Source organism: Tenrec ecaudatus, chromosome 4, assembly GCF_050624435.1.
Source record: "Tenrec ecaudatus isolate mTenEca1 chromosome 4, mTenEca1.hap1, whole genome shotgun sequence".
In the NCBI taxonomy this organism is placed as follows: Eukaryota; Metazoa; Chordata; class Mammalia; order Afrosoricida; family Tenrecidae; genus Tenrec; species Tenrec ecaudatus.
Window position 1 is genome coordinate 5,523,999 of NC_134533.1, and position 13,902 is coordinate 5,537,900.

At 57.9% G+C, this 13,902-nt stretch overlaps 1 protein-coding gene across 1 annotated transcript in view; it reads right to left on the reverse strand.

The window, feature by feature from the left end:
- LRP5 (LDL receptor related protein 5) overlaps positions 1–13,902 on the reverse strand; it is a 93,703-nt gene that overhangs the window by 18,538 nt on the left and 61,263 nt on the right. Inside the window, exons 8-13 of the mRNA XM_075545254.1 lie at positions 10,954–11,170; positions 8,850–9,139; positions 6,594–6,820; positions 5,470–5,654; positions 3,598–3,921; positions 1,866–2,065 (exon numbers count right to left, since the gene is read on the reverse strand). Of these exons, the coding sequence (XP_075401369.1) occupies positions 1,866–2,065; positions 3,598–3,921; positions 5,470–5,654; positions 6,594–6,820; positions 8,850–9,139; positions 10,954–11,170 (1,443 nt within the window). The remainder of the gene's footprint in view (positions 1–1,865; positions 2,066–3,597; positions 3,922–5,469; positions 5,655–6,593; positions 6,821–8,849; positions 9,140–10,953; positions 11,171–13,902) is intronic.

A 13,902-nucleotide genomic window follows, 5' to 3' on the forward strand; every position in this document is an offset into this window, starting at 1 on the left:
GGCACATCTCTCCCTGAGAGATCTAGCAGTACCACCGTGGGTGGTAACAGAGCGAACCGTGTAACTTCGTGGGGCATAGAAGCCACCAGACTGACCAATGTCCACTGTCCCCATGGGGGGAGGGGGGCATGACCACAACTCCAACGGTCACTCCCGTCTCTATATATCACCACGGTCTGCCGGTTTCTTACCACTCAGGGGCGTACCCCGAAATTACATGACAGGAGCCCAGACCTGTGCTTACCCAATACTGGGTCCCGTTGGCACTATCCTCCCCGCAAGAAAAGGGTCCAGACACACCAGTGCCCCCCAGGATCATCCAAACAGCACCCCTGCAGCTACATTCACAACAGCTAAAAGGCGGGGGGGGGGGTACAACCCCAGAGCCCGCCCCCAGGTGAACGGATGAACACACAGTCAAGCGTAATGACGACCGCCGCACAATCCTCACTATCCCGTCACGAAGGGCAGGAAGTCCTGCTCCGAGCACACGGGGGAGCCGGGAAGACACCAGGCTGGGAGGAGGGGGGCGGCACACAAGCACCAGCCTTTATGCTGTCCCAAGGAGTGGTGCCCCGGGGGCACAGTGGGTCAGGCCACCCGCCACCCTTTGGGAGAAACACAGGCTGTCTGCTTCTGCGAGAAAGGACCGTCAGGAAATGGGCGCGTCCACTCCAGCCTGCAGGCCACTCTGCGTCGGCCTCGAAGGAGCAAGCAAGGCGGTATTTGTATGCTCTGCTTTCTCGTGAAATGCTAGCCGCTAGGAGCCCGGGGGTGCAGTGGCCGTGCATGGCACGGCGAACAGTTCAAAGCTACCAGCCGCTCCGTGGGAGGAAGAGGGGCTTTCTACTCCGTCAGAAACCTACAGGGGTGGGTCTACCCTGTCCTGCAAGGCCATCATGAGCCAGCTCAAGTGCACCGCAGTGAGTTTGTTTGGGTTTGGTTTCTGAGAACAGCCCAAGCAGGCCAGTGGCGGAGTGGTTTACACATTGAGCTTCGAACCCCAAGGTGAGCGGTTCGAAAGCGCCAGCCGCTCCTAAAGAGAAAGACGAGATTTTCTACTCCGGTAAAGAGCGACAGTCTCTGACCCTCACAGGGGCAGTTCCACCCTGTCCTGTGGGGTTAGTGAGCCAGCATCAACTCGATGGCAGGGAGAGTTTGAGCCAGTGCCCGCGACCAAAGTTGAGAAGCGATTGCCGGGGGCGGGAGGGTGAGGGGATGGAAATGACTGCTGAGTTCCCGTTCGCCTCAGACAAGGCAAAAACTCTTTGCCACGGAGTCCATTCCGACTGCCCCGGGGACCCCCGCAGGACACAGGCGATGTCCCACGGCTGCCATCTCCCCAGACAGTGCCACGTTCTTCCTGGGGAGTTCACATCGCTGACCATTTGCTTGGCAGTGGTGCACCCAAACCACTGTGCCACCAGGCCTCGGAGCAGCTGTTCGGGGTGAGGAAAGCTTCCGGAATGGGGCAGCAGTGACGACCCCACAGAGCAGGTCACCCACGTGACCCTCAACAATTCACCCTTGTTTTGCGTCCCCTCGTCCATCCCCGCCCCACCCCCTCGGTGGACCTTCCCTCATCCCAGCCCCTCCGTGTTCTGTTCCCGCACCTCCTTCCCTAAGATGGGGAACTTTTCCTCCGACGAGGGGGTGTCAGGGAGTCCGAGGGGGACCCCCTTCATCCTCTAGTTCCATTGTTGCACAAGCTTTGTGAAGACCCCCAGTGTGTCTTACCACCATCATCTTTCTTAGTAGCCAACGAGGGGAGTGAGGAGGTAGCTTGGAGACTGCCAGGGTGCAGCGGCCCTCACAGAGCCCCCACCCCCATCCCGAGAGAGCCCAGTCCGTGTTGGAGTTCTGACCTGGGTCCCGTCGTCCTTGGCTCGCTTGATGTTCTGCCGCCCGTCCACCCAGTACAGGAACTTGTCCAGTGGGTCGTAGTCAACGGCCTTGACGTTCCTCAGCCCGTGCAGGGGCAGGATGAGGTCGGGGCTGTGAGGGTCATCGGGGATGACCCGGCTGATGGCGCATTTTTGGCTGAACAGTAAGAAAGCTGTGGGTGCTGGCGGGAGACAGGCAGACGGGGGGCTGGGTATCAGCACAGGGGACTGGAGTGAGAGCCAGTGGGGCGTGGACGGGGTCCCCTGCCCCCCAATCCGTGTTGGGAGTCCTGACCCCATGGCCATGACCCTCTTTGGAAACAGGATTTCCCGAGGGTGTGAATGAGGCGGCCATCAGCTCTGAGGGTGATGGGTAGAATGGCACCCGCAGTGATGACAAGACAAGACAAGCAGAAAGGTGGATGGTCCGTGGACACCACCAAGAACTGAGGCACTCTGCCGGGACCACCGAAGCCGGGACAAGACCCTCCCTGGAGGTGTAGGACGAGCTTTCCCCCCAGGCCGGTGCCCGGGAGCCAGACTGCACCGTCCTCAGCCAGCGAGTCCGTCGTGGAAGAAGTACGGGCAGAGCGCCTTAGAGGCAAGGCTGTTGAGACGTGGTCTCATGAGCTTTGCACGTGTTGTCAGGCCCTGGAGAAGGACGGCAGGCTTGGTAAAACAGAGGCCGTGAAAAAGAGGAAGCCCTTGGCAAGATGGGGGGGGGGGCACAGTGGCTGCGGCCCTGAGCATAGGGCAATGGTGAGGATGGCGGGGGACCCGGGGCTTTGTTCTAGTCTGGGTCGCTAAGGGCACCTACCAGCAGCCATGAGCCAGTAGAGGTTCCCTCTTTATAGCGCCCTCTGGAAGCACCCGTCCCTGTAGCCAACCCCTGGCCCTCTGTAAGCCAGGGCGTCCCCAAGCACTGGAGGGGTCACAGCCTCTCGGGGTGGGCCCCCCAGAGTCTTACACTCCACATGAGATATGACCATCGGCTGAATGCTGTGCGGGGCCCATGTGCGACGGTGATGTCGGCACCTGTGATTTTAGGCCAGGAACGTGACAGGTGGGAGCTCAGACCCACACACGCTCATGACACTCGCTGCTGGGGGTGGGGGTGGGGCGTGGGGACAGGACAGGACAGTCTATGGTGCCACAGGCTTGAAGGAACCATGTCACCAGAAGGGACAGCCCGGGCTGAGGAGGAAACGAGCCCAGTGAAGAATGCACCAGACTTGTGCGAGAACCTCCAATTTTGAGTGAATGCTCACTCCTGGGACACCCTAAGGCAGTGCTGCCGCAACCCTTTCACACATGTGGTGGTGACCCCGTATGTGTGTGTATCGGCATGTGGGGGGGCCCACCTGGAGACGGATAGGGAGGGTGTCTGGGTTCCTAAGACCGTAGGAAATATGGTCTTAGACGACCCCTGTGAAAGGGTCATTTGGCCCCCAAAGGGGTCACGACCTACAGGTGGAGAACCGCTGTCCTGAGGTATCCACCTGATCGCCTCTGGGACTCAAAGACCCCCTAAGGATCCAGCAGTTCTGGGCACGACCACCTAATTGGGTGTCAATGGAACAACAGGCTCTGCACCCAACCGGGGGCCCCCAGCTGGCGTCAGAGTGCACCACCTGGCCAACTGCCCATTACCTAGCCCAGCGACCTCAGCCTGGCAGCCGCCCACAGCCCTCCCCCGCTGGCTCAGGGCACGTACGGCTGCAGTTGCGCCCGCTGGGGTCCAGGGCGTAGTGCGAGGTGCAGCCACAGCGGTGTCCGCCGGGCACGGCGAGGCAGAGCTGCCCACACTGCCCGTTGTTCTGTGTGCAGCCGTTGAGCCCGTTCTGGCGCGAGGAGTGGAAGACCAGGATGTCCATCACGAAGTCCAGGTGGCCCTGGATGAGCGTGCGGTTCCGCCCGCTGGTCTTGTCGGCCCGCTCGATGCTGTGCAGGTTCCAGTCGGTCCAGTAGATGTAGTCGCTGTACTGGGTCAGGCCGAAGGGGTGGGGGAGGTCGTCGGCGATCACCACACGCTCCTGACCTGGAGGTGGGGTGTGGGCATAACACGCGGCTCAGGTTTGGGGTCAGCGGCCTGGGAGCCCCACGGGGCAGCGCTGCCCCGTCCTACCGGGGGGGCCGTGGGTTGGGATCAACGCAGTGGCAGTGGGTCTGGTTGTTAACCTCGGATGAAGCCAACAACGCCACAGGCACCAGAGGTGACGCCAAGGTGCATGAGCTGTCACTCGGCTCAGTGACGAGTCCATGCTGCCGCGTGACCCCCATGTACGGAGTTTCAGACATCGGGGCAGTGGTGACCTCTGAGCTGGCTGCAGGGCGCCCGAGGCGCCTTCCAGGGCACTGGAGGTGTCTATAGCTCAACGACTAAGCCACCTGATCAGGGTGACACGCACGGACATGCGTGCGGATGGGAGACTCACGCACGCCTTTGCGGAGGGATCTCCTACTGTGGACTCACTGCCAAGGAGCCCCTGGCGACTCATGAGTCACTGTGAGTCTCCATGGGCTCGGCGGCAGTGAGTTCACAGCGACCCGATGGGATAGGGCGGAACTGTGGGTTTCATGACACGGTAACTCTTTACGGGAATAGAAAGCTTCTGCTTTCTCCCGAGGAGCAGCTGGTGGTTTTGAACTGCTGACCTTGAGGGGAGCAACCCAGCGTGTAACAAGTACTCCACTGGGGCCCTCGCATATGGTCTACCCTTGAGTAACTGTTAAAGCTAGCCTTTTAAAAGTAGAGAGCAATGCAATCATGGGTGGGGGGTGGGGGAGGAGGGCGGCAAGGGAAGGGAGGTAGAGTGATGGACTAGAGTTGGGGGGGCGACCTCTGGTGCTCGGGCTGTGTCCTCAGTGCCACTGAGTGGACTCCAGCTCACAGTGACCCTGCAGGGGAAAGTAGAACAGTCCCTGGGGTGGGTGGGTGGGGTCTGAAACTGTAACTCTTTATGGGAGTAGAAAGCCTCCTCTTTCTCCCTTGGAGCAGCTGGTGGTTTTGAACTGCTGACCTTGGGGTTAGCAGCTCACCATGTAACCACTATGCCACCCAGGCTCCTGTGGGTTGGGTGAGGCTGAAGAAACCTCTCACCAAAGTGTGTCAGCTCCCGCCGGCTCGGTCGGGGTGGGTTCATGAGATGCTGGACCAGCATGGGCTCGATGATGCTATGACCCTTGGAGGACCATGGATCCCCCACCTCTAGAGACTGATGAGAGAGGCTGGTCCTTAAGAGGAGAGATAAACCAAGGACCAGGGAAGTATAAGCCCTTGGGGGGGGGGTGTCATGGGGGGCTGATGAGTAGTTTAAACTGCTGACGACAACTCTGACAATATCTGACACAGAAAAACCCCCATGTGATCGAAAACACTAAAATGATTCGTATTAAAAAAATAAATTAAAATAGAGAATAAGAAAAGAGCTGTACAGTAAGCTTTTCTTCACGAAGGATATTTTCAAATGATGCTACTTTAAAGGGGCAAGTCCTGAGCAGCACTGAGCGGTGGCAGCACCTCCCCCCCCACCCCCCCACCCCCCCACCCCCAGCTCTGAGCGCTGGGGCCCCGCCAGTGCCTCACCCAGCATGTCAGAGGCCTCGATCATGTTCGTGTCCAGGTCGGTCCAGTAGAGGCGCTGGTCAGCATAATCAATGGTCAGGTCGTTGGCGCGGCCGACCTTGTCCACCAGCGTCATGCAGCTGGTGCCGTCCATGAAGGCCCGCACAATCCTGGGCTTGCCGCCCCACTCGGTCCAGTAGAGGTAGCTGCAGCAGAGCCGGGGGCCCATGAAGACCGACAGCACCCCACAAACCTGGGCACCCTCTGCCCCGGACCCCAGCAAGGGGCCTGCCTGCTCCCAGACCTGCTCACTACCTCCTGGCCATTCCGACTCCAGAGGCCAGACGGGCCAGAAGAGAGCAACTCCCCACCCCCACACTCACCCCCACGCCCACCTCCCGCCCTGGGTTTCTGAGACTGTCTGTCGATCTGGACTGCAGCAGAAAGCCCCCTCTTTCTCTTACGGAGACGCTGCCCTTGTGGTTACCAGCTCAATGCTTCCCAGAGCCCCGTGGGGTACCTGGGACTCCTCCAAGGGGAGGACAATCCTTTGTTATGTGAGGGCCCCTCCTCATTGGTTAGGCTAAAGACGTGTGTCACGATGGGGAGGCTGGGCCGGCCGGAAAGACCCTGCACCAGCTCATGGGAGAGACGCGCTTCAGCAACAAGGGCATTCAGTCCACAAACCAAGTCACACGATGCGGACCGGGGAGCACCTCTGCACCCCAGACTCTGGGGTGGCGATCGTCAGCAGGCCGGCCCGGAGGTACTGGCAGCCCTGGACTCCACGGGGAGTGAGTGGGCAGCAGTGGCTGACCCCTGCAGGGTCCGGTCTGCCGCCTCTGGCTAGACAAGCAGAGCTGGCTGCCTCACTCTCATCCTTCACAGAATGGAAGGTGGGCGGCCTCTGTACAGCGGGCAAGTTTCCAGGGTCATTCTTCTGACCGCGTGCACCCCCTTCACGTTCCTGCATCCCACACGGGGCACAAGAGTCCTAACTGTCTCATCCTGCCATTGCCTGCCTCAGAGACCCCAGGGAGACCACCCACGGGCACCCAGATGCACCAGGAAACCAGTGACCTGCTTGAAGGCATGGTGCCTGCGTCGCCCAGCCTGCAATCCTCCTATCTCCCCGGGCTCCTTACCCTTGGGTGGGGTCCAAGGCCAGGGACCTGGGGTTGTCCAGGTCCCTCCAGACGAGCACCTGCCGGAACTGCCCGTCCAGCCGGGCCACTTCAATCCGGTTGGTGCCAGTGTCTGCCCAGTACAGGTTCTTGCCCATCCAGTCGACAGCCATGCCCTCCGGGTAGTCGAGGCCAAACTCGATTACGTGCTCCACGGAGCTGCCGTTCATGAAGGCTCGGCTGATGGTCTGGGAGAAGGTGGGAAGGAAGGCCCCCCTCACATCAGGCACTGCCGTCCGAGATGCCTGGCCCACCTCGGGCAACCACTGACCACACCTGGGGCTAGACAGTCAACAGCCCGGAGGCGGAAAACCTGCATTTGAATGTCAGCCAAGAACTGCCTTTCAGCAAGCCACCTGGGGGACGTCCGTCTCAGGAGCTCTCCACACACCTAGACCCCTAAACTCCTGCAGCAGGGCCTCGGGGACCCGGTGAAAACACAAAAGCCGGTGTGCCCATGGGGCTGTTGGGGCTGGGGCGATAGGTTTGAGGGGAAGCAGCAGGGGGTAACTGCAGCGAGGGTCTCACGCCGGATAAGACACACGCCCCAAAGCTCACGGCGGCGGTTTGGAGACTTGGCACCTTAACAACAGCTGTGCAATGACGTGGGGTAAGGGCCCTGGGGCATGCTGGGAGACGCGCTGGGCTGCTCACCGCAAGGCCAGCAGTTTGAAACCACCAGCTGCTCCTTGGGAGATGGATGAGCTTTCTACTCCCACAGCCAGTGTCACAGTCTAGGAGACCCACACGGGCACTGCTGCCCTGTCCTGTGGGGCTGGTCGCTGTGAGTCGCCATCAACTAGATGGCAGTGAGTGGGGTTTGGTTTTACATGGAGAAAAAAATGACCACAAGGACACAAGGTTCTGTGAAGGACAGGGTGTGTCTTTCCCAACACTGTCAGGAAACAGGGTAGAACACATACGGACTCACACCCACACAGACAGATACAACCACACACACAGATACATACATACACACACAGAGACAAACAGACGGACACACAGACATACACACACAAATACAAACACACACACACACAAGCAGAAAGACACACACAGATACACACACAGATGCATACACAGATGCATATACACAAATACACACATAGACATATACACACACACAGACACACACCCATAGACACAGACACACCCAGGCAGACAGGTACACTCACACACACACACAGACGTGCACACACACTGAATGTTCAGAGGAGCTGTGGGAAGTTCTTACTCCTTCTTCTTTCCTGAACATTCCCCATTTTCCACCTGGATCCTGTTGCTGTGGGGTGCCCTGGCACGTATCCTGACCACAGTGGCCCCGTGCCCGTGATGGCGGAGGAGCACTGCCCCTCCGGTGTCTCAGGCAGTCACCCATGCAGGAGCAGAGCACCCAGTCTTTCTTCCACAGCACCGAGAGGGGTTGAACCACTGACCTTAACCTGAGCAGCAGAAGGCTCCAGTGCTGCAGCACCAGGGTGCCAACCAAGCCAGAACCCAGACTCACTGCGGGCACCAATGCTGACGCGTGTCCCCTACAGGGCAGAGACCTGCCCCCTGTGAGTTTCTGAGACTAACTGCAGGAGCGGCTCCTGGGTTCAAACTGCCGACCCTGCGGTTAGCAGCTCAGCGCGTCACCACTGTGGACTTTTCTCAAGGCGCCTCAGTGACGACTTGTAAATCACTTTTAGAATCAAAGGAGACACATGACTGGGCTAGAGGGTTCTGTCCCCAATGAATCCAGCTGTCCCACGGAGGCAGCTGCAGGGGACACAGGAAGGACAGGCCTGCCCGTGAGCCACAGCCCGGCAGGCCTGGGGTCCTTGGGCTGTGCTCCCCTGCAATGTACAGGTAACCGACCGTTTGACGACTGGGAAGCTGGGGGCCGACCGGACCATCGTCCCAACAGTGCATGTTCACCCGTGCCTCTGAATCCTGCTACTGCACCCTGCAAAGACTCCAGGCGGGAGGTGTCGCCCTAACTGCAGGAAGCACCCGGAAACCAGGCCCCTTGTGTGATCTGCTTTCTCGCAGGGGTTGGGAACTCAGGGTGCAACGCCTCTGAGACCGGTCAGTCGGTCTGCCGGGAGAGCTAGGGCTGGAGAAAGGCCGAGACAGCAGCCCTTGTCTAGTCTAACGGGGTGAGCCTGTGCGCGTGCGTGCATGCGTGTGTACCTGCTTGCGTGGGTGCCAGAGAGGCCCGGCGCAGCAGCGTACCTTCAGGCTGACGTCTGTCCAGTAGATGTGGTTGCTGGACACGTCGAAGTCCAGCGCAGAGGCCTCCTTGACGCCGGTGAGCGGGATGGCCACGTCGTTGTTGGTGGTCTCCAGGGAGATGCGGTGGATGGCCGCTCGGCTGGTGAAGACCAGGAAGGCCTCGGGCACGATGCACGTCTTCATGTCGCCCAGCAGCTCCAGGCCGATGGGGCAGCCGCATTTGGTGGCCCGGGGCGTGAAGAAGCACAGGTGGCTGCAGCCCCCGTTCCTGTCCGCACACGGGTTGGTTCCTGGAGGCAGACACGCAGGCTGTGACAGCCACCCACCCAGCAGAGCGAGGAGGCTCTCTGCCAGCTGAGGACCTTGGGTGGGAGGAGGAGGAGGAAGCCCCAGGCTCTGGGCAGGGGGAGGAACCAGTAATCACAATGGGCTCGGGCTGGTGTGGGCCAGGAGTGGCCTTTGTCTTACTCACACCATTTAAACACAGTGTCTCTCTCTCTCTCTCTCTCTCTCTCTTACACACACACACACACACACACACACACACACACACACACTCTTCTTCAGGCGGGACAATTAAAGCACAGAGAGGTGGCCAACGCCACGTGGTTAAAAAGCAGCTCAGAGACTGGTAAAAGCCATCAGAGGTGCCGTGCACGTTGCTCTCTCCCCACCGGGCTGAAAGGAGAGCACAGGACCAAAGATGTGTGGAAACACACGGACTGCAGTGATCCAGAGACCGCCCAAATCCCAGCCTCCACGACCCTGAGACCTGAAGAACTAGCTGGTGCCCAGCTACCAACCACCGACCCCTCTGGGAAGGCTCATGTGAGAAAGTTCTGGAAAGAGCAGAAAGAAAATAGGGAATGAAACACAGAGTCATACCAGACATGCTGGTTGGAGAGACTGGTGGAAACCCTAGACTCTGGCTCTTAGGCCCCGACCCCCCTTCAAGCCTAGAAATACTCACCCCGTGGCTCGGCTGACGGCCTGTAAGGTGAGCAATCACACCGGGAGTGACCCGTCTCAGAGCCACCCACCCCATGAGACCAAAGGGCAGTGTCTGCCCAGTGACAAAGCTCAGAGGACAGAAAGGTCCGGAGAGCGAATGAATGGAAACAGGACATGTAGGGAGGAAGCAGGCCGTGGGCTGGTTCAGCGACGCGGAGCGGAGAACCAATTTGCTCTCTACCAAACTGTGGTAGTGACATCATCTGGTGTCAATTTGAGGATTCACAGTGAAGGGGTGGAGTCTAGCCTGTCAATCAGAATATAGCCAATGAGCCCTCTGTGTGGGCATGGTCTTCTGAGGATTCTGGGAAATCCTGTATTTCCTCCTTGGAGGTGGATGGCACTTTCTCTCTTGGCTCTCTCTGAGAGACGCTCTACTGAGAAGACATGGCGCTACACTGATAGACCCCGTGCCCTGGGAGCTGAAGGAGCCATGTGGAGACCTCTGCCAGTCCACAAGACTTCCCACCCACTGGTATGTGACCTGGCTGCATTCGGCGTCATGGGTCATTGCATGTGTTTCGTGAGTCTGAAAAGGACTTTATAGATTGGCATCAAACATATGGGCTAATATGGGACTTATGGACTTGATCTGGACTGGGCTGGGCTGTTTTCTCAATGCTCCATTGCTCTTGTATATAAAGCTCTTTCTTATACACATATGTGTATTTACGAATTTGTTTCTCTAGTCTACCCGGAATAACACACAAACCAAAAACCAATCTCCCTGCCATCGAGTCGATGCCAGCTCACAGCACCCCTACAGGACAGGGTAGAACTTCCCCTGTGGGTTTACAAGACTGTGACTCTTTATGGGAGTAGAAAGTCTCCTCTTTCTCCCTTGGAGAGGCTGGTGGCTTCCAACTGCTCACCTTGGAGCAAGCGGTCTAATGCCTAAGTCTCCACACCACCAGGACTCTGCAGGTAACAACAGGAAGTCAATCTCCCTGGTCAGTATCCCATCCCGCTCCATCTTCCCTGAACCAGAGACTGTTACTGACGCCTGTCTCTTTCTCCCTTCCTACTCCATCCACAGAGTAAGGGGGACGCGTCTGTCCCAGGGCTGGCCCAACAGGGCTGTCCATGGGCTCACCGATGACCTTGGCCACGCTCACGGCCTTCAGTCCCATGAGGTCGGGCAGCTGGTCGACGATGACGTCACGGCTGGCCTTGATCTTGTGCACCCGCTCGATGCTCCGCCTCTGCCAGTCAGTCCAGTAGATGAAGTCCCCCAGCAGGGTGAACCCAAAGATGTGCGGGAGCTTGTCCTCCAGCAGCGTCCGCCTCTTCGTCCCATCCATGTTGACCATCTGTGAGTGCAGACACAGACCCGGATGAGCTGTGCACCTGGCCAGGTGCCAAGGGCTCACGGGAGAAAGGAGAGCTTCACTATGACACTTGTCACCTGGGCTGACCCAGCAGTGACAGGGCCTCTCTGTGGCCTCCCCTCCCTGCAGGCACTGTGCTTAGGCAAAGAGGCCAGGCAAACAGGCATGCTCTCCTTCGGCATCACCGAGTGACTAGCCTTGGCTGCCTGGAGTACCAGTGTCTAGGCCCAGGGCTGGGCTCTGCAGAAAGGCTCTCTAGGATCGATTAGCAATGCCTGCCCTGGGTACAGTGGGGGCAGTCCAGGAGGGTATTCACATCACAGCGGGAGGTTGTAGAACCAGGGCCAAATTTTTCCACCTCCTTAGAGGCACATCTTACTTAGCAAGGAGCAGGTAGGGGAGTCTAAGGGTGGGGTGGGGCGCAGTGGTTACGCACGGTGCTGTGAACTAAAAGGTTGGCTTGCTCAAAGCCCCCGGCAGGTGCCCCTCTGCTCTCCTGAAGATTACAGCACAGAAAACCCCGTGGGGGCAGTTCCTACGAGTCAGACTCACCTCAAGGGCGCCCGACAGCGAGCACCAGGTGAACTCAGAGGGTACTTTTTATGATGATCTTTTTATAAAACATTCTCTGGGGTGCGCGACCCAGTCAGCTCTATGACTTCTCATTTTGCCCTGTGATTCAAAATGGCACGCGTACTCTCAGTAAAGAGCTTGGCTCTCTCATTACGCTGACCCTGCCGCGCTGGGTGGCCCTGAGACCGGCCGCCGCGTTTCCCGCGCGGCTTTTCTGTTTTCACGGTCCTGAAAGCCAACTTGCACTCAACGGTCTTGGCGGCTCTCTTCTGAAATCGCTGCTGCTGCTGCTGGTCAGTCGATGCCGACTCACAGCGACCCCACAGCACAGGGCAGGGCAGGGCAGCCCTGTGGGATTCCGAGACTGTAACTCTTTACAGGAGTAGAAAGCCCCGTCTTTCTCCCAGTGAGCAGCTGGTGGTTTCAAACTGCCGACCTTTCTGTTAGTAGCGTAATAATGCGTAATCACAACACCAGAGCTTCTGAAATTAGGAAGGGAAAGCGTCTCTCTTTCACTCTGACATGTTCCAAATGGCCCAGGAAATAGAGCAGGATGACAGACAGGCACGCATCCCACACAGATTGGGATGAGAGATGCCAGTATTTTGTCACAGGTAAGACAGCTCGCATTTTAGAAATAAAAGTCACGGAGTCTCCTCTCACAGGTGAAACAGCTGCCTGGATTACTCTTAATTATTATTAATACCTTTTTAAAGCCCTTAAGCGGCTTATAAAAGACCAGGACACCAAAAACCAAACCACAGTCGAGTCAATTCTGACTCAGAGTGCCCTGTAGGACAAGGGAGGATGGCCCCATCAGATTCCCAAGGCTGGAAATTCTCACAGAGGTGCCCTGGTGGCAGAGTGGTTACACACTGGGCTGCTAACCACAAGGTCAGCAGTTCGAAAGATGCGGCTTTCCACTCCCATCAAGAGTTGCCGTCTTGGGAATCCATAGGGGCAGCTCTACCCTATGAGTCAGAATGGACTTGATGGCAGTGATTTTTGTTTCTTTTTTTTTCTTTCTTCTGAATGATATAAAATGATGTAAAGGCCACACACTACTCTCAGTGACAAAGAGCAGTGATGACATGCTTGGGGCAATCCGACAAATGCAGACTCAGCCTGGGAAGGCCGACTATGTCTCCCAGCATGAGCTGGGGTGGTCTATCACATCTCCACTTCTGAAATCCCCCAAGATGCACCGGAGCAGCCCTGCTGACTGACCCCTGTGGGGGTAAGCTGCTAACCACAGGTCTGCGGTTTGAGCCCACCAGCCGCTCCGAGAGAGAAAGGAGAGGCCGTCTGCCCCCATAAGGAGTGATCATCTCGGAAACCGCACGGAGCAATTCTACTCTGGCTGATAGGGTCACCGTGAGTCGGTTTGGAGGGTGAGGCTTAGAAAGACGGCAGAAATCGGGCAGAGTCCACGTCTCTTGCACCAGCTTCCCCTGAAGTTGCCACCGGACAGTTAGATCATTTCATGTCAACTTGAAGATGTGCAGGGGTGGTAGTCAACCTATCGACCAGGTCATGGCCTGATGGTGCCTCCTTGTGGGCGTGGCCTTCTCATAAGGAGGGTCCTGGGAACACCAAACTCCCTCCCTCCCTCCTTCGCTCTTGCTGTCAGCATTCACCTTGCTGCTGGCAGACCCTGGTTGCAGTGAGCCCCACAATGCTACCACCGCCAGCTATCCACATGACTTTGTGCCCACCGGCCAGTGCTCTTCCTGCATCCTGCATGTGCTGCGTGCGTCTGGGGAGGGACTGAGGGACTAGTATGGGACTTAGGGGCTTGAGTTGTTCTGGGCTGGGATGAGTTCTTGACATACGGTTACATCTTGATAGAAAGCTCTTTCTTACACATCTATGAGTGTCACTGGGTTAGTTTCTCTAGTCCACCTGGCTTCACACAGGTGTCACTGAGTCATCTCCAATCCAGAGCAACCCCAGGCACGACAGAACGAAACACTGCCCGGTCCTGCACCAGCCTCACCTTGTTCCTCTATCTGAGCCCATGGCTGCAGCCACCATGCCCATCCACTTCGTCAAGGGACTTCCTCTTTTCCGCCGCCCCTCCACTCTACCAAGCATGACGTCCTTCTCCAGGGACTGGTCTCTCCTGAAAACATGCCCAAAGT